Here is a 20,180-nt window from a genome sequence, read left to right as displayed (position 1 = left end):
ACCAATTCCTCTTTGTGTGTTTGTCCTCCAGCAACATCCCCAGTGTTGGGGACCAGGAGTATGCCCAGTTGAGTGCCAGCGCCCTGTCCGTGGGCACCACCGGTGGCATCCTCCCCTCACCCTCCCCTGCCACCCCCCGCTTTTCTGTCCCCACCCCTCGTACCCCCCGCACCCCCAGAGGCGTTGGCACGGCCAGCGGGCAGGGCTCGGTGAAGCAGGAGGGCACCGGGACAGAGCTGAGCTCCCCTACCTCCACGCCTTCCACCAGCCTGCCTATGAGCTCAGTAGCTGAGCCCCATACGTCCAGCCCCCCAATACCCGAGGCCCACAGCCTGTACGCCGCCCTTCTTCTCTCTGACTCAGTCCTCAATGTCTTCAAAGACCGCAACTTTGACAGCTGCTGCATCTGCGCCTGCAACATGAATGTGAAGGGCGCCGACGTGGGCGTGTACATCCCCGACTCCACGCTTGAGGACCAGTACCGCTGCATGTGCGGCTTCAGCGCCATCGTCAACCGCCGGCTGGCCCACGGCACGGGCCTCTTCCTGGAGGACGAGCTGGACATCTTTGGGAGGGGCTCAGAGGTGGGCCAGGCGGCTGAGAGGAGACTGGCGCTCTGCCGCAGAGACCCACCCATGGGAGACCCCCGAGCCAAGCGCCCCCAGGACTCCTCCCCTGCCCCTTCCTCTGTTATGGTGCTCCTCCAGCAGCAGTGCTCCCAGCCCATCTCCTCCCTGGCCTCCATGCACCTCCCTCCTTCCTGCTCCTGCAATGGCCGCCAGGGGGCCCTGCTCCAGAGCTGGATGGCTGACAAGCAGTGGGCGGATGGCAGTGATGCGTGTGTGGAGTGTTACAACGCGCTGGTACAGGGACAGCAGTACGTGGATAACCCCGCCGGAGGGAAAGTAGATCCGGCTGTTGTGAGGAGCAGCACTCTACATTCCTGGCCTCACACCAATAGTAAGGAGGAGTGATCTGGCTGGGATGATAAAAGGATACCAAGGGATGATACACTCTTAGAAAAAACGTTGCGACCTAGAACCTTAAAGAGTTCATTCAGCTGTCCCCATAGGGTTCTACCTGGAACCAAAAAGGGTTATCCTATGGGGACAGCTGAACCCTTTTGGAACCCTTTTTTCTAAGAGTGTAGTAGTAGGAGGGTGCCAGTGGTGATGTCTATGTGTGGTGAACTGATTACAGAGTTATAGAGACAAATGCCTTTTTTCTTCTTATAATGGAAAAACAAGCAAGATCAATCTATTCACTCAAAGTTTAAATCCATGTTTCTCTTTGTTAGTTTCGCACTGTTGTGTGATGTGACGTTCAATGTGTATTTATGTAATGTATGTATTTGTGTGTGTGTGTGTGTGTCTCCTTGTCTCTCCCCAGTGCTGGACATCAGTATGCTGTCATCCCAGGACGTGGTGCGTATGCTGCTGTCGCTGCAGCCCTACCTCCAGGACGCCATCCAGAAGAAACGGATGGGCCGGACCTGGGAGAACATCCAGCACGTACAAGGACCGCTCACATGGCAACAGTTCCACAAGATGGCTGGACGGGGCTCCTACGGTAAGCCACCAGGGACACTGTTCAGTCTCTAGTGATTTGCTTTGTGGTGTATTTTAGCAGCCACATTAACTGTGGATGACTTTGCGCCTGATTTTCGTCTGGATTTCAGCATGTGATGTGAATTTAAGATTAGGAGTTTTGGAGTCGACCTGACAGAGTAGGCCCTACGTTATATTAACAATATTGTCAGTGCAAAGATATTTGATTTGGTTTGCAATGTTTCTTAGCAGCCCTTATTGGATCATGCTCTTAAGTCAATGTAGGAGTAGGCCCTGTATTATATTGATATTGCCAGTACAAAGGATGACATGAGAAATGTAATCGAATAAGAATTTTAGAAAATTAGACCTTTAGCTAGTCCAGTCAAGCATCCCATAATGCAGTACAATGTCTCACATGCATCATCTTGCTTCTGACCAGGGTCCGAGGAGTCGCCAGAGCCTCTGCCTATTCCCACCCTGTTGTTGGGCTACTACGACTACTACGACCGTAACTTCCTGGCGCTGTCGCCCCTGGCGCTGCCCTTCTGGGAGAAGCTGCTGTTGGAACCGTACGGGGGACAGAGAGACGTGGCCTTCCTGGTGCTCTGCCCCAACTCTGACACCCTACTGGCTGGGGCACAGGTCTTCTTCCAGGAGCTCAGCGCTGTCTACGAGGTAGGTCCTGTCATCTACATCTACTGTATCACAAACCCTCTTGTCCAGGAAATTCTTACTTGTTTCTTTCAGAATATACAGTAATTACCAATAGACGTTTAAATGTGTGAAGATGTATGCAATCAAGGTGAGATACTGCGTATATGATCTATAGCCCTTGACCCCTGCCTATGTCCATTTTCAGACATGCCGGTTGGGGAAACACAGACCCCTGGCCAAGGTGTCCAGAGATGGCCTGGTGCGTGTGGGGGCAGTGGACACAGAGACAGAAACAGAGAAGGAGAAAGAGAAGGAGAGGCAGGAGGAGGAGCAGATAGATCAGTGGTTCACAGGGCCCTGGGCTGGACAGCAACACATCGACAACCTCAGAAAACTTCAACTCTATGCCCGAGCCTGCAGAAGGCAGCTAGGTAAGAAACTGAGCTTTATGATTGCATTCTATTCTATCGTTTATGCTACTGTACCTATTAACCCTCCCCTTGTGATGTTTATGTGATATAGACCTAACTCTCTGTGGAGACACTATATCTACAAATGTATGTGGACACCCCTCCAAATTAGTGGATTTGGCTATTTCAGCCACAACCTTTGCTGACAGATGTATACAATTGAGCACACAGCCATGCAATCGCCATAGACAAACATTGGCAGTAGAATGGTCTTACTGAAGAGCTCAGTGGCTTTCAACATGGCACCGTCATAGGATGCCTTTCCATCAAGTCAGTTCATAAAATTTCTGTCCTGCTAGAGCTGCCCCAGTCAACTGTAAGTGCTGCGAAGTGGTAGGCCACACAAGCTCACTGAATGGGATCGCCGTGTGTTGAAGCGCGTAGCGCGTAAAAAAAACGCCTGTCCTCGGTTGCAACACTACCGATTTCCAAACTGCCGGTGGAAGCAACGTCAGCAGAAGAACTGTTTGTTAGGAGATTCATGAAATGTGTTTCCATGGCCAAGCAGCCGCATACAAGCCTAATATCACCATGCGCAATGCCAAGCGTCGGCTGGAGTGGTGTAAAGCTCGCCACCATTGGACTCTGGAGCAGTGGAAACGTGTTCTCTGGGGTGATGAATCACTCTTCACCATCTGGCAGTCTGACGGACTAATCTGGGTTTGGTGGATGCCAGGAGAACTCCACCTGCCCCAATGCATAGTGCCAACTGTAAAGTTGGTTGGAGGAGGAATAATGGTCTGGGGCTGTTTTTCAGTTGTTTTAGTTCCAGTGAAGGGAAATCTTAACTCTACAGCATACAGTGACATTCCAGACAGTTCTGTGCTTCCAACTGTGTGGCAACACTTTGGGGAAGGAGCTGTCCTGTTTCAGCATGACAATTTTTTAATTTTTTAAAAATGTAACCTTTATTTTACTAGGCAAGTCAGTTAAGAACAAATTCTTATTTTCAATGACGGCCTAGGAACAGTGGGTTAACTGCCTGTTCAGGGGCAGAACGACAGATTTGTACCTTGTCAGCTCGGGGATTCGAACTTGCAACCTTTCGGTTGCTAGTCCAACGCTCTAACCACTAGGCTCCCCTGCCGCCCCAATGCCCATGTGTGCAAAGCAAGGTTCATTCAGAAATGGTTTGTCGAGATCAGTGTGGAAGAACTTGACTGGCCTGCACAGAGCCCTGACCTCACTCCATCAAACACCTAATGCTCTTGTGGCTGAATGCAAAGCCTTCCCAGAATAGTGGAGGCTGTTATAGCAGCAAAGGGGGGACCAACTCCATTTTAATGCCCATGATTTTGTTATGAGATGTTCGACAAGCAGGTGTCCACATACTTTTTGTCATGTAGTGTATTTCAGGTCTTACTAAATTGGTATTACACAAACTACTCTGTGCATTTCATCTCTAACTTCCCCTCTGTTTTCCCCACCCAGGTCCACAGTTGTCTGCCCTGTCTTTGGACAGTAGTCTGTTTATACCCCCCAAGCATCAGCCTCCCTTAGCCACTACGCCCTCCTCAGCCCAGCCTGCCCCCTCCTCCAGCCAGCTCCCCTCTGGCCCCGGGGCCCCTGCTGAGGGAGAGCTAGCGGCAGCCCCTAGCTCAGGAAGCACCCCCACCCCCACGGCAGCAGCCTCGGACCAACCAGGCCCAGCAGAGATTACCCAAGGAGGGGCCGCTGAGGCCAAGACTAACCCCAATGCCACACCACCACCACCCAGCCAGCCAGCAGAGACCCCTGAGAGGTGAAAATCTATGCTAGGGCATATATGCTTCTATATTGCTATTGTATTACTATGTTATTATTCAGTATTCTATGTCATTGTGATAGTGGGATATTAATCATGTCTCCTCCTAATTGACCAGTTTGGCGGAGCGAGAACGAATCGGCATTCCCACGCTGGCGGACTCGGCCGATAGCCACGCCCACCCCCCGGCCATCGTGATCTATGTGGTGGACCCCTTCCTCTGCTCAGGCGGAGCGAGGGATGGCGGAGGAGGTGGAGAGGAGGAGGAGGGAGAGGAGGTGGAGGCGGGCAGTGTGTGGTTACTAGGGCTGATGCGTTGCTACACAGAGATGCTAAAGACATTGCCGGAGAGCATGAGACCAGCTCTGGTGTTACAGGTAGGTTCATATACCCTACTGTTCTCTCTATAGCTTCTGTATCGTTGAATATTATGATTGTATAGATTGTAAAGAGACGGAGACTGTGGGTAGCACCCTAATTCCTGTATAGTGCACTCCTCTTGACCAGAGCCCTCTGGTCAAATGGAGTGTACTATATACGGAATATGGTTCCATTTCAGACGTATTCTGGCATGTTCGTATTCTGGCATGTTCTACCAACAGTAATGAATATCTCCCCAGGTCAAGCTGCTCTCATACCAGTGTTCATTCATTCCCTATGTGTTGTCCAGGTGGTGCCTTGTCAGTACCTGCTCCAGCCAGCCAGTGGTGAGAGCCCTCTGTACCTGCAGCACCTGCGCTCCCTGGCCTTCTCAGCCTACTCTCAGTGCAGACGCCTCCTACCCACAAAGACACACATCAAGTCTCTGACCGGTTTCGGCCCCGCCTCCACCCTAGAATCTGTGCTTAAGAGCCCAGAGGTAAGGTTTCAAATCAAATCAAATCAAAGTTTGTTTGTCACATGTGCCAAATACAACAGGTGTAGGTAGACCTTACAGTGAAATGCTTACTTACAAGCCCTTAGCCAACAGTGCAATTTTTAAGTTAAAAAAATAGGTATTAGGTAAACAATAGATAAGTAAAGAAATACAAAAAAGACAGTAAAATTACATTGAAAATAACAGTAGCGAGGCTATATACAGGTGGTACCGGTACAGTGTCAATGTGCGGGGGCACCGGTTAGTCGGGCTAATAGAGGATATATGTATGTGTAGGTAGAGTTAAAGTGAATATGCATAGATGATAAACAGAGAGTAGCAGCAATGTCACAGAGGGGGTGGGCGAGTGGCGGGACACAATGCAAATAGTCATGGTAGCCAATGTGCGGGGACACCGGTTCGTCGGACTAATTGAGGTAATATGTACATGTAGGTATAGTTATAGTGACTATGCATAGATAATAAACAGAGAGTAGCAGCAGCGTAGAAGAGGGGTTGGGGGTAAAAACTGTTGAGAAGCCTTTTGGTCCGAGACTTGGCGCTCCGGTACCGCTTGTCATGCGGTAGTAGAGAGAACAGTCTATGACTGGGGTGGCTGGGATCTGTAACAATTTTTAGGGCCTTCCTCTGACACCACCTGGTGTAGAGGTCCTGGATGGCAGGCAGCTTAGCCCTAGTGATGTACTGGCCCGCACGCACTACCCTCTGTAGTTCCTTGCAGTGGGAGACTGAGCAGTTATCATACCAGGCTGTGCTGGTATACCATGCTCTCGATGTTGCAGCTGTAGAACCTTTTGAAGATCTGAGGACCCATGCCAAATCTTTTCAGTCTCCTGAGGGGGAATAGGTTTTGTCGTGCCCTCTTCACGACTGTCTTGATGTGTTTGGACCATGATAGTTTGTTGGTGATCTGGACACCAAGGAACTTGAAGCTCTCAACCTGCTCCAGTACAGCCCTGTTGATGAGAATGGGGGTGTGCTCGGTCCTCCTTTTCCTGTAGTCCACAATCATCTCCTTTGTCTTGATTACGTTTAGGGAGAAGTTGTTATTCTGCCACCACCCGGCCAGGTCTCTGACCTCCTCCCTATAGGCTGTCTCATCGTTGTCGGCCTACCACTGTTGTGTCGTCTGCAAACTTAATTTCTGGTGTGGGAGTTGTGCCTGGCCATGCAGGCACGGGTGAACAGGGAGTACAGGAGGGACTGAGCATGCACCCCTGAGGGGCTCCAGTGTTGAGGATCAGCGTGGTAGATGTGTTGCTACCCCTAAACCCTTCTAAGCATTGTGTGTGAGACCAACCATAAGTCTGTGTGATTACCGGGGGCTGATTACCGGGGGCTGAGACATGGACACCCATTTAAACAGACACAGGCTTTAGACACATAAGTGCCTAACCATTTATCTATACATCTCTCATCTATTTTTAACCCTATCAGTCCCGAGACTCCAGCAAAAATAGGCTTTTCGTTTTTACCTGACCTTCATTTATCTACATTACCAGCCCTTATATTTAGCCTCCCAATTAAGTGTTTTTTACGATTTTATTTTCAGGAAAAGCAGGGCTACAAGTAGAAAGCCAAACAACTTGACATAAACAGTTGCATTCATGAGTTTCAATGGCAAATGTCAATATAATAATAAGGTTCGCCAAAGCAAAAACATGATAAAAATGAATTTATATGAATGCTGTAAGTACAGAAATTGTTTGCTCACAGGGAAATGAATGCCCAACTATTCAGTGACAAGCGTTTGGAGTTTGACAGCAACTATGTGAGCTAATTACAATACTATAGACACTATGTCCTGGGATTTCCTATGACCTATGTAGAATAACCCCTTCCTTACCTTTTAACCACTCTTGTGTAGCTTGTGAGCATCATAGAGTAGAACATGTTGAACATGACTCTCAGCTTTTAGTAGTTTGTAGCTCAAACCATTTGGACTCTACAGATTTAGTATAAAAGACTCGGCCCCAGGCCCCTTCATGATCAGCCCTTGTCTCACAACTCTAGCGCAGTCCCCGGTAATCACACAGACTTATGGTTGGTATCACTGTCACGTTCTGACCATAGAGAGCCCTTATTTTCTATGGTAGAGTAGGTCAGTGCGTGACTGGGGGGTATTCTAGTTATTATTTTCTACGTGGGGTTCTAGTTTAGTTTTTCTATGTTGGTGTTTGGTATGATTCCCTGGCTATTGTTGTCTATAATTGGGGATCATATTTAAGTAGCAATTTTTTCCACCTGTGTTTTATGGGATATTGTTTTTGAGTTAGTGTATGTTACACCTCTTTGTTACGGTTAGTTGTTTGTTCCGTTCTTGCTTTGTTGTTTGTGCGTTTCTAATAAATAATATGTGGAAACCATCTTGGTCCGATAATTATTCCAGTGAATGTGACAATCACACACAATGTTTAGAAGGGGTTAGAAATCTGGTGGGACTCATTGTGTTAACTTGTACATAAACACTTCAACTCTCTCACAATCCCACTCTCTTTATCTCTCTCTCTTTATCTATCTCTCTTTATCTCTCTCTTCTCTCTCTCTTCTCTCTCTCTTCTCTCTCTTCTCTTCTCTCTCTTCTCTTCTCTCTCTCTCTCTTCTCTCTCTCTCTTCTCTCTCTCTCTTCTCTCTCTCTTCTCTCTCTTCTCTTCTCTTCTCTCTCTCTCTCTCTCTCTCTCCCTGTCCCCTCCCCAGCACCCCAGCCCTCTACAGGGCTACTCTCCCCCGTACATTCTGGGTCCTACCCGTGCCAAGATGCCGGAGCCAGGGGAGGTGTGGGCAGAGATCACTCCTAGGTACAACGTGCTGTTTGTGGGCTACTGCCTGTCCCACGACCAGCGCTGGATCCTGGTCTCCTGCACCGACCAACAGGGAGAGCTACTGGAGACCTGCATCATCAACATCGACGTGCCCAACAGGTACAGTCAGTCAATCAGTCAGTGGAGGATATCTATGGAGAGGTGTGTGATAATGTGCTAGTTGTGATAATGTGCTAGTGTGATAATGTGAAACATACCCTGGGCTTTTTTGTCCTTCATTGTGTCTTCATAGTATGCTAGGCTATATTAAATTGAGTGAAGTCAGACACTTGTAGCATTTCACAATCTGCAGGAGAATAGCATGCACCTATTTGGTTGTTGAATTAATACAATGCTATGCAGACATTACCAAATGTTCTTCTCCTCTCTCCCTGCTCCTCTTCAGAGTGCGGCGGCCCAAGGTCTCGGCCAGGAAGATGGGGCTGCAGAAGTTATGGGACTGGTGTGTCGGCATCATCCAGATGACCTCACTGCCCTGGAGGATCGTGATTGGTCGGCTGGGCAGACTAGGACACGGGGAACTGAAAGGTGAGTTCAGTATAGAACAGTATAGAATGCCTAACTCTGTCTCATTGCCCTTGCTGTTTGCTGTAGAAATCTCCAAGGTGGATCATGATAACGTTTTAAGTTAAGCTGAAGCTGGTGGTATTGTTACTGATATTGCTTAGGGCAGATTTTTCATATCTCTATATTTTCAGCAACATCATTTCAGTTGATCCAGAGGAGATGACAGTAGACTGTAGAACCATTCCCTGTATTGACCTAACTCTCTCCCTCTCTCCTCCCCTCTCCCCCCCTCTCCCATGCCTCCCTCCCTCCAGACTGGAGCGTTCTCCTGGGGGAGCACTCCCTCCACTCCATCAGTCGCCAGCTGAAGGAGGCGTGTCGTATGTGCGGTATCTCCTCCGCGGACTCCCCCTCCATCCTCAGTGCCTGCCTGGTTGCCATGGAGCCCCAGGGCTCCATCGTGGTGATGCCAGGTTAGCAACAGCAGCATCAGCACTATGGGCCGGCCCATTGATGATGTGTTTAATGTACCTTTCAGATCTAAAAATGGAATAGACATAATTAATAGATGTTTTAGAAGCTCACTCTAAGAGCCCTGGGGTTGCAGATGCACCATGTTATGACCCAGGGGTGAACAGTGTAATAGTGTGTTTAGCCCCAATGCACAGTACAGTACAGAGGTTGTACGATCTTAGTAGAGATGGCAGTAGTAATGTGTGGAGGATTAGCTCTGCACAACACCAAGGAGCAGACACATTACTGCGCTCGGGGAACACATTACACTTCCACACATTGAAGGAGCACTTTGTGCTGCCACACTCACTTCACAGCACACGGTAATGCAGACATAATAGAGATGGCAAGGTTCTGTCGAGTGGATTTTACAGTACAGACACTCTGCACTGCAAGACATTGTGCACAGCAATAGAAACTTTAGCACACTCAACTGATTTCTTTGCCGACACACCGCAAGCTCTATTGAGGTAAATCACAATGCAACCTTACATAACATATTGATAATAAATTGTTTGTGTGTGCAGATGCGGTTACAATGGGTTCGGTGTTTGGTCGCAGCACGGCCCTCAACCTGCAGACGTCCCAGCTGAACACTCCTCAGGATGCTTCCTGTACACACATCCTGGTATTCCCCACCTCCGCCACCACCCAGCTGGCCGCCAGCTCCTACCCCACAGAGGACAACGCCGGTAAGGGCTCCACATTAGACCTCCATGTTGGCACTCCCTAACTGGGAGTGTCATACTGGAGCATAGTGCAGAGTGCATTTAGATGCAAGGTTAATCAATACAACCTAGATGTTAGAGACAATAAAAATATGAGCTGGAATTCGCAAGGTTTAATATCAGTAACGAGGTATTGTGTACTCAGTATCTTACAGTAGCTGTTGCTGGATGTATTATTCTATGCAGTTCCGACATAAGTGTCTACCTATTTATATATTTTTATCCCTGTCAGTCCCGAGGCCCCAGCAAAAAAAAGGCTTTTCATTTATCCGCATGACCAGCCCTTCTAGTTAGCCTCACAATGAAGTGTTTTGCCATTTTATTTTCAGGAAAAACAGGGCTACAAGTACGAAACAAAATCATTTGACATAAACAGCTGCATTCGTGAGTTTTTATTAACACATGTCGATGTAAAAGTAACGTCCGCCAAAGTAAAAACCGGATTTAAAAGAAATGAAAACCCACCAGGGTGCACAATTGTCTAAGGATTGTTGGCATGCTCCCTTTGGAACTGTCACTGCCTTAATGGTTTCAGAAGAAGATACACTGGACTACACGGTGTAGACTACACCTCTTGTGTATGACAAGTTACATGTGTACTTCTATAGCTGACTGTGTTTGTCTCCAGATGACATGTTCGACCTGCCTTTCCCCGATGAGCTGGAGAATGACATAGGACATGACATTCTCAACCTTCACCCTTCCCCCAACACCTCCCCAGTACCCTCCCCTGGCTCCCCCTCTGGCATGGGGGGAAGCTCACATTTCCAGCATAACAGGGTGAGTTCAGGAACCGGGCTGGGACTCGATTCATGTGAATTATGCAAAACTTTTCCTGATACTGTTGGTGGATTCTAGAACATTGGGATGTTCTAGAATCCTGCTTTAAAATAACAGTGAGGGCGGCCCTATTTAATCTGTATCGTGGAAAATCAGCTTGAGAGTGTGATTCAAATTTGAAGGCAATGTTCCAGCTTTAGCAGAGATTGCATTCACGGGAAACACTGCATATGCAGGCTCAATTGGAAATGACCTTACATTTCTATCACGGAATCTGTTACACAGAACCCAAACCGGCTGTGCGCCATCGTGCATAAATGTATTTTGTCCCCCCACACCAAACGCGATCACGACACGTAGGTTAAAATATCAAAACAAACTCTGAACCAATTATATTAATTTGGGGACAGGTCGAAAAGCATTACAAATGTATGGCAATTTAGCTAGTTAGCTTGCTGTTGCTAGCTAATTTGTCCTGGGATATAAACATAGTTGTTATTTTACCTGAAATGCAGGTCCTCTACTCCGCCAATTAATCCACACATAAAATGGTCAACCGAATTGTTTCTAGTCATCTCTATTCCTTCCAGGCCTTTTCTTCTCTTGACTTTATATTGCAATTGACAACTTTCATAAATTAGGTGCATTACCGCCACTGACCTCGTTCGTCTTTCAGTCACCCACGTGGGTATAACCAATGAGGAGATGGGAGAGGCAGGACTTGCAACGCGATATGCGTCAGAAATATAACTGATTTCTATTTTAGCCCTTGGCAACTCAGACGGTCTTTGGCGCGCTCAAGCAGTGTGGGTGCAATAATTTAATAACATAGATTTCTACATTTACTTAGAACCACGTGGTCAGCCTGTTTACTCTTCAGCGGGGTGAGTTTTGCCTGTGTGATGGTGTGGCGCTATGGTCCATAACTAAAATCCTATGGTGTGCTATGGTGTGTGACATCTGTTATAGTCGAAAATAGAGCAGCTGTGTGGTCGTTGGCAGCCATGTTGCCCCCAGTATTAATGTTCCGTCTGTCCCATGTGCTCCTCCAGAGTCAGGGAGAGAGGCTTCTGTCCAGGGAGAACCCTCCGGAGGAGCTGAAGCAACAGCCTCTTGCCCTTGGATACTACGTCTCCACTGCCCAGGCCGACAGCCTGCCTCACTGGTTCTGGGCCTCCTGCCCTCAGGCTCAGAACCAGTGTCCACTCTTCCTCAAGGTAAGGGATCCATGAACTCGTTGATTTTGTTTGTGCCTGTGGGGGGCGTGTGCATTCATTCTTTTGTGTGTGTACGTCTGTGTGTGTTTAGCCACAAAACTGTGTGTTTTCTCCCTCCAGGCATCGCTACACCACCACATCTCCATCGCCACAGCCCAATCAGACGAGCCCACTCAGACGAGCTCAGACAAGACCGCTAAGAGGACGCCTCACCCTCTGGACTCCAAGACCACCTCTGACGTGCTCAGGTTAGTAGGTCTCTGCTGTATGGCATGTACCCACTGCCCATCCCAACCTACCTTCTCCTACTGTGTAACACCCCAACATCTCCTCTTCTCTCACTCCGACACATAGGTTGTCATTGTCACTGACTTGTCCTCTATGGTGAAGTCGTAGCTGTATGCCTGCATCATGTGTAGGCTGTTGAGGACAACACTTCATCTACTTTGATGTATGTTCACGTTATGTGCTTTCTAACCCCAAACCCCGGTGCTCATGTCTTGCGTCCTGCTGTAGGTTTGTGTTGGAGCAGTACAACGCCCTCTCGTGGCTGACGTGTAACCCTGCCACCCAGGACCGCCGCTCCTGCCTGCCCGTCCACCTGGCCGTGCTCACACAGATGTACAATGCCATCCTCAACATGCTCTAGCGATGGGACTTACTGACAGACAGCTGAGGAAACTGAGTACTGTACAATCCATGGCCTCTGAGGTCATGTGTGCCTGCCTGCCTGCCTGCAATGCCTCTGCCTGGTCACCAGAGAGCGCTGGAGGTCTGTTTTCTTTTAATGAATGAACGCATGTGACTAGATTTATGGACCCCTTTTACACCTGGTGTTATCATGCGATCTGTGATCGAATCGTGGCCATATTTCAGTGGATTGATGGCCAAAATGGTGGCAGGAGAACAACAGATGGTCCTTGGTTGGGAAAACAAACAAACGCCTATGTACAGTACAGAGACTTTTGAACATGAACAGATTGGTCAGCCGTGAGACCAGCCTAGTGCAATTCTTACCTTTAGAAAACGTCTCTTGTAAGATGTGGTGATGTGCCAACAACCATTGTACGTTGAAAAGGCACATACAGCCCCGAGAGAGAAGATGGAGATATCCAACTATGCCCTTTTTATTGTCATAATAGGACATTTCAGTGTTACACTTGTCATTATCAGATCAGCATTGTTGTACAGGAGGACTTTCCACCCTGTTCCTGTGAGACTGAAGATGTTTTGAAGCCATGGAGGAGACATGTTAAAGGGTGGACTATGTGAATTACAGTATGGTCCTGCATGAAGAATTGGACCTTGTCCCTTACCAGCCATGACAGTGATACCCTGGGAGCTATAAAATCCAAAATCATGTAGGATGGGAGCCTGGGAGTCACATGAATAAAAGTCCTGTATCTGCCCCACACTGCACAACCAGGGAACCAAATGACCACAGCAACACAGCAGCTTCTTACCTTCGATTTGACACATTTGTATAGAACTGTGGTTGTAATGACTCAAAGTTTAGTAATGAAATTCATACCAACATTCATAAGAGGGTGAAGAACACAACAATTTCCTATGAGGGGAAAAGCATTTGATAATGACACTTTTTCCTTACTTTTGGAAGTGACCGTTGTAATTGCTGTAGATATGAACACACTGAATACTAGTTGACAAATCTTTATAGTGTAAAAAATAATAATTTGCAAAGAATTGAGACTTATTTTTAATATTTACAACATCATTTTGAACACAGAAAAATGATCAAGGCCCTTTCCAAATTTAATATCAAATGCCTTTGGGTCAGAAATGGAAATTGTCCTTTTAAAGGAAATTGTAACAAAAATTGTTAAAATGCCATATTTATATATAGTATATAATGCATATAAATTCAAATATATATATGTATATAAATATATATATATATTACCTCTCTAAAACAACCACATGATGGTGATGGTGGTGGGGGTTTATACATAACTTTCTTTTTGAAGAGGCAAATACAGTATACATCTTTTATTAAAGACAATGCATTTTAGTTCTATACTTTTTAACTTTTTCAATTATTGAAATGTTGACTTTTAGCCTTTTTATTGAATCCGTTTCAGTTAAGGTTCTCAATACTGCAAAGATATATTTATAAAGTGTCTCTCTTCTCCTGCTAAATAAACTTGAAATAGGCAATAGACTTCAATGTTATGTATTTGAGAGTTACTTGGGTGTTGTATATTTAACTCATATGCTTTACTTCAGTGGTGGTCCCAAATGATGTCAAGCAAACCATCAGAAAAGCCTATTCCTTGAGCCCCTCCACTCAAATAGCCCTGCTATTTGTACAATTCCTAGCATGTTTGTATACAATTTTCAGCTGTGTTTTGGGAATTTCTCAAGGCTGTACATTTCACGCCGGTTTGATTTACTTTATATTAAGTGATTCCTATGAAGTATTTTCAAATATAAATATATGCATATGAAGTCTCATTCAAATACAGCCAAGGGTGTAATGTCAATACTTGTACACTAAAGTACAAAAGAGGACAAGTTTGCAAATTTGTTACATCTGCCATCACTTTGAATATGAGACAGATCAATCTTGGAGAAGAGATCTGTGACTTTTACACTCTTTTTTTAGTAAATTATTAAAACTCTTGACAAATAAATTCCCTTTGAGTGTGTGTGTGTTCTATTTGACACTGGATTCATTAATCTTTTGATATCTTTATATTATTTGGGACAGTGCCACTCAGAGTACTCATTCAAGTTGAGACAGCCTGCGTGATTAGTCCCAGACATTGATTCCATTGCCATGTTGTCTCACTGATTATATGTCAAGTGGTTGGAATGGTGTGGTGTACCAATGTTCTGCTATCTGCCTTTAAGTAGAAAAGAGGAAAGGGGAGGAGAGGGCCTGTTAGCATGTTTCAATGCTTTCTCTCTGTTCTCTCAACACAGGGGTCTGTGAATTGGATCAACACCTCAGACCCACGATCACATCTGCCCAACATATTGGAGACTATGTGGGAGACATGCTGAGAGCTGCCCTCCATTTTACAAACTATGTGGAAGAAATCCTGAGAGCTGCCCTCCTTATTACAGACTATGTGGGAGACATGCTGAGAGCTGCCCTCCATATTTGAGACTATGTGGGAGAAATGCTGAGAGCTGCCCTCCATTTTACAAACTATGTGGAAGAAATCCTGAGAGCTGCCCTCCTTATTAGAGACTATGTGGGAGACATGCTGAGAGCTGCCCTCCATATTACAGACTATGTGGGAGACATGCTGAGAGCTGCCCTCCATATTACAGACTATGTGGGAGACATACTGAGAGCTGCCCTCCATATTTGAGACTATGTGGGAGAAATGCTGAGAGCTGCCCTCCATTTTTACAAACTATGTGGGAGACATGCTGAGAGCTGCCCCCCACATTACAGACTATGTGGGAGACATGCTGAGAGCTGCCCTCCATATTCCAGACGATGTGGGAGATGTGCTGAGAGCTGCCCTTCTCATTACAGACTATGTCTGAGACATACTGAGAGCTGACCTCCATATTACAGAGTATGTGGGAGACATGCTGAGAGCTGCCCTCCATATTACAGACTATGTGGGAGACATGCTGAGAGCTGCCCTCCATATTACAGACTATGTGGGAGACATGCTGAGAGCTGCCCTCCATATTACAGACTATGTGGGAGACATGCTGAGAGCTGCCCTCCATATTACAGACTATGTGGGAGACATGCTGAGAGCTGCCCTCCATATTACAGACTATGTGGGAGACATGCTGAGAGCTGCCCTCCATATTACAGACTATGTGGGAGACATGCTGAGAGCTGCCCTCCATATTACAGACTATGTGGGAGACATGCTGAGAGCTGCCCTCCATATTACAGACTATGTGGGAGACATGCTGAGAGCTGCCCTCCATATTACAGACTATGTGGGAGACATGCTGAGAGCTGCCCTTCTCATTACAGACTATGTGGGAGACATGCTGAGAGCTGCCCTCCATATTACAGACTATGTGGGAGACATGCTGAGAGCTGCCCTCCATATTACAGACTATGTGGGAGACATGCTGAGAGCTGCCCTCCATATTACAGACTATGTGGGAGACATGCTGAGAGCTGCCCTCCATATTACAGACTATGTGGGAGACATGCTGAGAGCTGCCCTCCATATTACAGACTATGTGGGAGACATGCTGAGAGCTGCCCTCCATATTACAGACTATGTGGGAGACATGCTGAGAGCTGCCCTCCATATTACAGACTATGTGGGAGACATGCTGAGAGCTGCCCTCCATATTACAGACTATGTGGGAGACATGCTGAGAGCTGCCCTCCATATTACAGACTATGTGGGAGACATGCTGAGAGCTGCCCTCCATATTACAGACTATGTGGGAGACATGCTGAGAGCTGCCCTCCATATTACAGACTATGTGGGAGACATGCTGAGAGCTGCCCTCCATATTACAGACTATGTGGGAGACATGCTGAGAGCTGCCCTCCATATTACAGACTATGAGCTGCCCTCCATATTGGGAGACATGCTGAGAGCTGCCCTCCATATTACAGACTATGTGGGAGACATGCTGAGAGCTGCCCTCCATATTACAGACTATGTGGGAGACATGCTGAGAGCTGCCCTCCATATTACAGACTATGTGGGAGACATGCTGAGAGCTGCCCTCCATATTACAGACTATGTGGGAGACATGCTGAGAGCTGCCCTCCATATTACAGACTATGTGGGAGACATGCTGAGAGCTGCCCTCCATATTACAGACTATGTGGGAGACATGCTGAGAGCTGCCCTCCATATTACAGACTATGTGGGAGACATGCTGAGAGCTGCCCTCCATATTACAGACTATGTGGGAGACATGCTGAGAGCTGCCCTCCATATTACAGACTATGTGGGAGACATGCTGAGAGCTGCCCTCCATATTACAGACTATGTGGGAGACATGCTGAGAGCTGCCCTCCATATTACAGACTATGTGGGAGACATGCTGAGAGCTGCCCTCCATATTACAGACTATGTGGGAGACATGCTGAGAGCTGCCCTCCATATTCTATGTGGGAGACATATTACAGACTATGTGGGAGACATGCTGAGAGCTGCCCTCCATATTACAGACTATGTGGGAGACATGCTGAGAGCTGCCCTCCATATTACAGACTATGTGGGAGACATGCTGAGAGCTGCCCTCCATATTACAGACTATGTGGGAGACATGCTGAGAGCTGCCCTCCATATTACAGACTATGTGGGAGACATGCTGAGAGCTGTCCTCCATATTACAGACTATGTGGGAGACATGCTGAGAGCTGCCCTCCATATTACAGACTATGTGGGAGACATGCTGAGAGCTGCCCTCCATATTACAGACTATGTGGGAGACATGCTGAGAGCTGCCCTCCATATTACAGACTATGTGGGAGACATGCTGAGAGCTGCCCTCCATATTACAGACTATGTGGGAGACATGCTGAGAGCTGCCCTCCATATTCCAGACAATGTGGGAGACATGCTGAGAGCTGCCCTTCTCATTACAGACTATGTCTGAGACATGCTGAGAGCTGACCTCCATATTACAGACTATGTGGGAGACATGCTGAGAGCTGCCCTCCATATTACAGACTATGTGGGAGACATGCTGAGAGCTGCCCTCCACATTACAGACTATGTGGGAGACATGCTGAGAGCTGCCCTCCATATTACAGACTATGTGGGAGACATGCTGAGAGCTGCCCTCCATATTACAGACTATGTGGGAGACATGCTGAGAGCTGCCCTCCATATTACAGACTATGTGGGAGACATGCTGAGAGCTGCCCTCCATATTACAGACTATGTGGGAGACATGCTGAGAGCTGCCCTCCATATTACAGACTATGTGGGAGACATGCTGAGAGCTGCCCTCCATATTACAGACTATGTGGGAGACATGCTGAGAGCTGCCCTCCATATTACAGACTATGTGGGAGACATGCTGAGAGCTGCCCTCCATATTACAGACTATGTGGGAGACATGCCCTCCATATTGGAGACTGTGTGGGAGACATGCTGAGAGCTGCCCTCCATATTGCAGACTATGTGGGAGACATGCTGAGAGCTGCCCTCCATATTACAGACTATGTGGGAGACATGCTGAGAGCTGCCCTCCATATTACAGACTATGTGGGAGACATGCTGAGAGCTGCCCTCCATATTACAGACTATGTGGGAGACATGCTGAGAGCTGCCCTCCATATTACAGACTATGTGGGAGACATGCTGAGAGCTGCCCTCCATATTACAGACTATGTGGGAGACATGCTGAGAGCTGCCCTCCATATTACAGACTATGTGGGAGACATGCTGAGAGCTGCCCTCCATATTACAGACTATGTGGGAGACATGCTGAGAGCTGCCCTCCATATTACAGACTATGTGGGAGACATGCTGAGAGCTGCCCTCCATATTACAGACTATGTGGGAGACATGCTGAGAGCTGCCCTCCATATTACAGACTATGTGGGAGACATGCTGAGAGCTGCCCTCCATATTACAGACTATGTGGGAGACATGCTGAGAGCTGCCCTCCATATTACAGACTATGTGGGAGACATGCTGAGAGCTGTCCTCCATATTACAGACTATGTGGGAGACATGCTGAGAGCTGCCCTCCATATTACAGACTATGTGGGAGACATGCTGAGAGATGCCCTCCATATTACAGACTATGTGGGAGACATGCTGAGAGCTGCCCTCCATATTACAGACTATGTGGGAGACATGCTGAGAGCTGCCCTCCATATTACAGACTATGTGGGAGACATGCTGAGAGCTGCCCTCCATATTACAGACTATGTTGGAGACATGCTGAGAGCTGCCCTCCATATTACAGACTATGTGGGAGACATGCTGAGAGCTGCCCTCCATATTACAGACTATGTGGGAGACATGCTGAGAGCTGCCCTCCATATTACAGACAGACTATGTACAGGGAGACATGCTGAGAGCTGCCCTCCATATTACAGACTATGTGGGAGACATGCTGAGAGCTGCCCTCCATATTACAGACTATGTGGGAGACATGCTGAGAGCTGCCCTCCATATTACAGACTATGTGGGAGACATGCTGAGAGCTGCCCTCCATATTACAGACTATGTGGGAGACATGCTGAGAGCTGCCCTCCATATTACAGACTATGTGGGAGACATGCTGAGAGCTGCCCTCCATATTACAGACTATGTGGGAGACATGCTGAGAGCTGCCCTCCACATTACAGACTATGTGGGAGACATGCTGAGAGCTGCCCTCCATATTACAGACTATGTGGGAGACATGCTGAGAGCTGCCTCCATATTACAGACTATGTGGGAGACATGCTGAGAGCTGCCCTCCATATTACAGACTATGTGGGAGACATGCTGAGAGCTGCCCTCCATATTACAGACAATGTGGGAGACATGCTGAAAGCTGCCCTCCATATTACAGACTATGTGGGAGACATGCTGAGAGCACCCTCCATATTACAGACTATGTGGGAGACATGCTGAGAGCTGCCCTCCATATTACAGACTATGTGGGAGACATGCTGAGAGCTGCCCTCCATATTACAGACTATGTGGGAGACATGCTGAGAGCTGCCCTCCATATTACAGACTATGTGGGAGACATGCTGAGAGCTGCCCTCCATATTACAGACTATGTGGGAGACATGCTGAGAGCTGCCCTCCATATTACAGACTATGTGGGAGACATGCTGAGAGCTGCCCTCCATATTACAGACTATGTGGGAGACATGCTGAGAGCTGATTACAGACTATGTGGGAGACATGCTGAGAGCTGCCCTCCATATTACAGACTATGTGGGAGACATGCTGAGAGCTGCCCTCCATATTACAGACTATGTGGGAGACATGCTGAGAGCTGCCCTCCATATTACAGACTATGTGGGAGACATGCTGAGAGCTGCCCTCCATATTACAGACTATGTGGGAGACATGCTGAGAGCTGCCCTCCATATTACAGACTATGTGGGAGACATGCTGAGAGCTGCCTCCACATTACAGACTATGTGGGAGACATGCTGAGAGCTGCCCTCCATATTACAGACGATGTGGGAGACATGCTGAGAGCTGCCCTCCATATTACAGACTATGTGGGAGACATGCTGAGAGCTGCCCTCCATATTACAGACTATGTGGGAGACATGCTGAGAGCTGCCCTCCATATTTGAGACTATGTGGGAGAAATGCTGAGAGCTGCCCTCCATTTTTACAAACTATGTGGGAGACATGCTGAGAGCTGCCCCCCACATTACAGAC

The 20,180-nt window shown here is 47.5% G+C and overlaps 1 protein-coding gene across 5 annotated transcripts in view; it reads left to right on the top strand.

The window, feature by feature from the left end:
* Positions 1-14,528, top strand: part of LOC118385305 (mediator of RNA polymerase II transcription subunit 13-like) — a 100,236-nt gene extending 85,708 nt beyond the window's left edge. For all 5 annotated transcript variants that reach the window (XM_035772342.2, XM_035772340.2, XM_035772339.1 and 2 more), the window contains exons 17-31: positions 32-960; positions 1,390-1,569; positions 1,990-2,225; positions 2,410-2,635; positions 4,106-4,415; positions 4,537-4,795; positions 5,089-5,277; positions 7,993-8,216; positions 8,503-8,645; positions 8,939-9,097; positions 9,665-9,829; positions 10,494-10,645; positions 11,698-11,862; positions 11,983-12,110; positions 12,379-14,528. In XM_035772342.2, coding sequence (XP_035628235.1) covers positions 32-960; positions 1,390-1,569; positions 1,990-2,225; positions 2,410-2,635; positions 4,106-4,415; positions 4,537-4,795; positions 5,089-5,277; positions 7,993-8,216; positions 8,503-8,645; positions 8,939-9,097; positions 9,665-9,829; positions 10,494-10,645; positions 11,698-11,862; positions 11,983-12,110; positions 12,379-12,511 — 3,598 coding nt within the window. In that variant the 3' untranslated portion in view covers positions 12,512-14,528. The remainder of the gene's footprint in view (positions 1-31; positions 961-1,389; positions 1,570-1,989; positions 2,226-2,409; positions 2,636-4,105; positions 4,416-4,536; positions 4,796-5,088; positions 5,278-7,992; positions 8,217-8,502; positions 8,646-8,938; positions 9,098-9,664; positions 9,830-10,493; positions 10,646-11,697; positions 11,863-11,982; positions 12,111-12,378) is intronic.
* Positions 14,529-20,180: the final 5,652 nt, after the last annotated feature.

This window comes from Oncorhynchus keta, chromosome 6, assembly GCF_023373465.1.
Source record: "Oncorhynchus keta strain PuntledgeMale-10-30-2019 chromosome 6, Oket_V2, whole genome shotgun sequence".
Lineage (NCBI taxonomy): Eukaryota > Metazoa > Chordata > Actinopteri > Salmoniformes > Salmonidae > Oncorhynchus > Oncorhynchus keta.
This window is presented reverse-complemented; position numbering and strand designations above follow the sequence as displayed.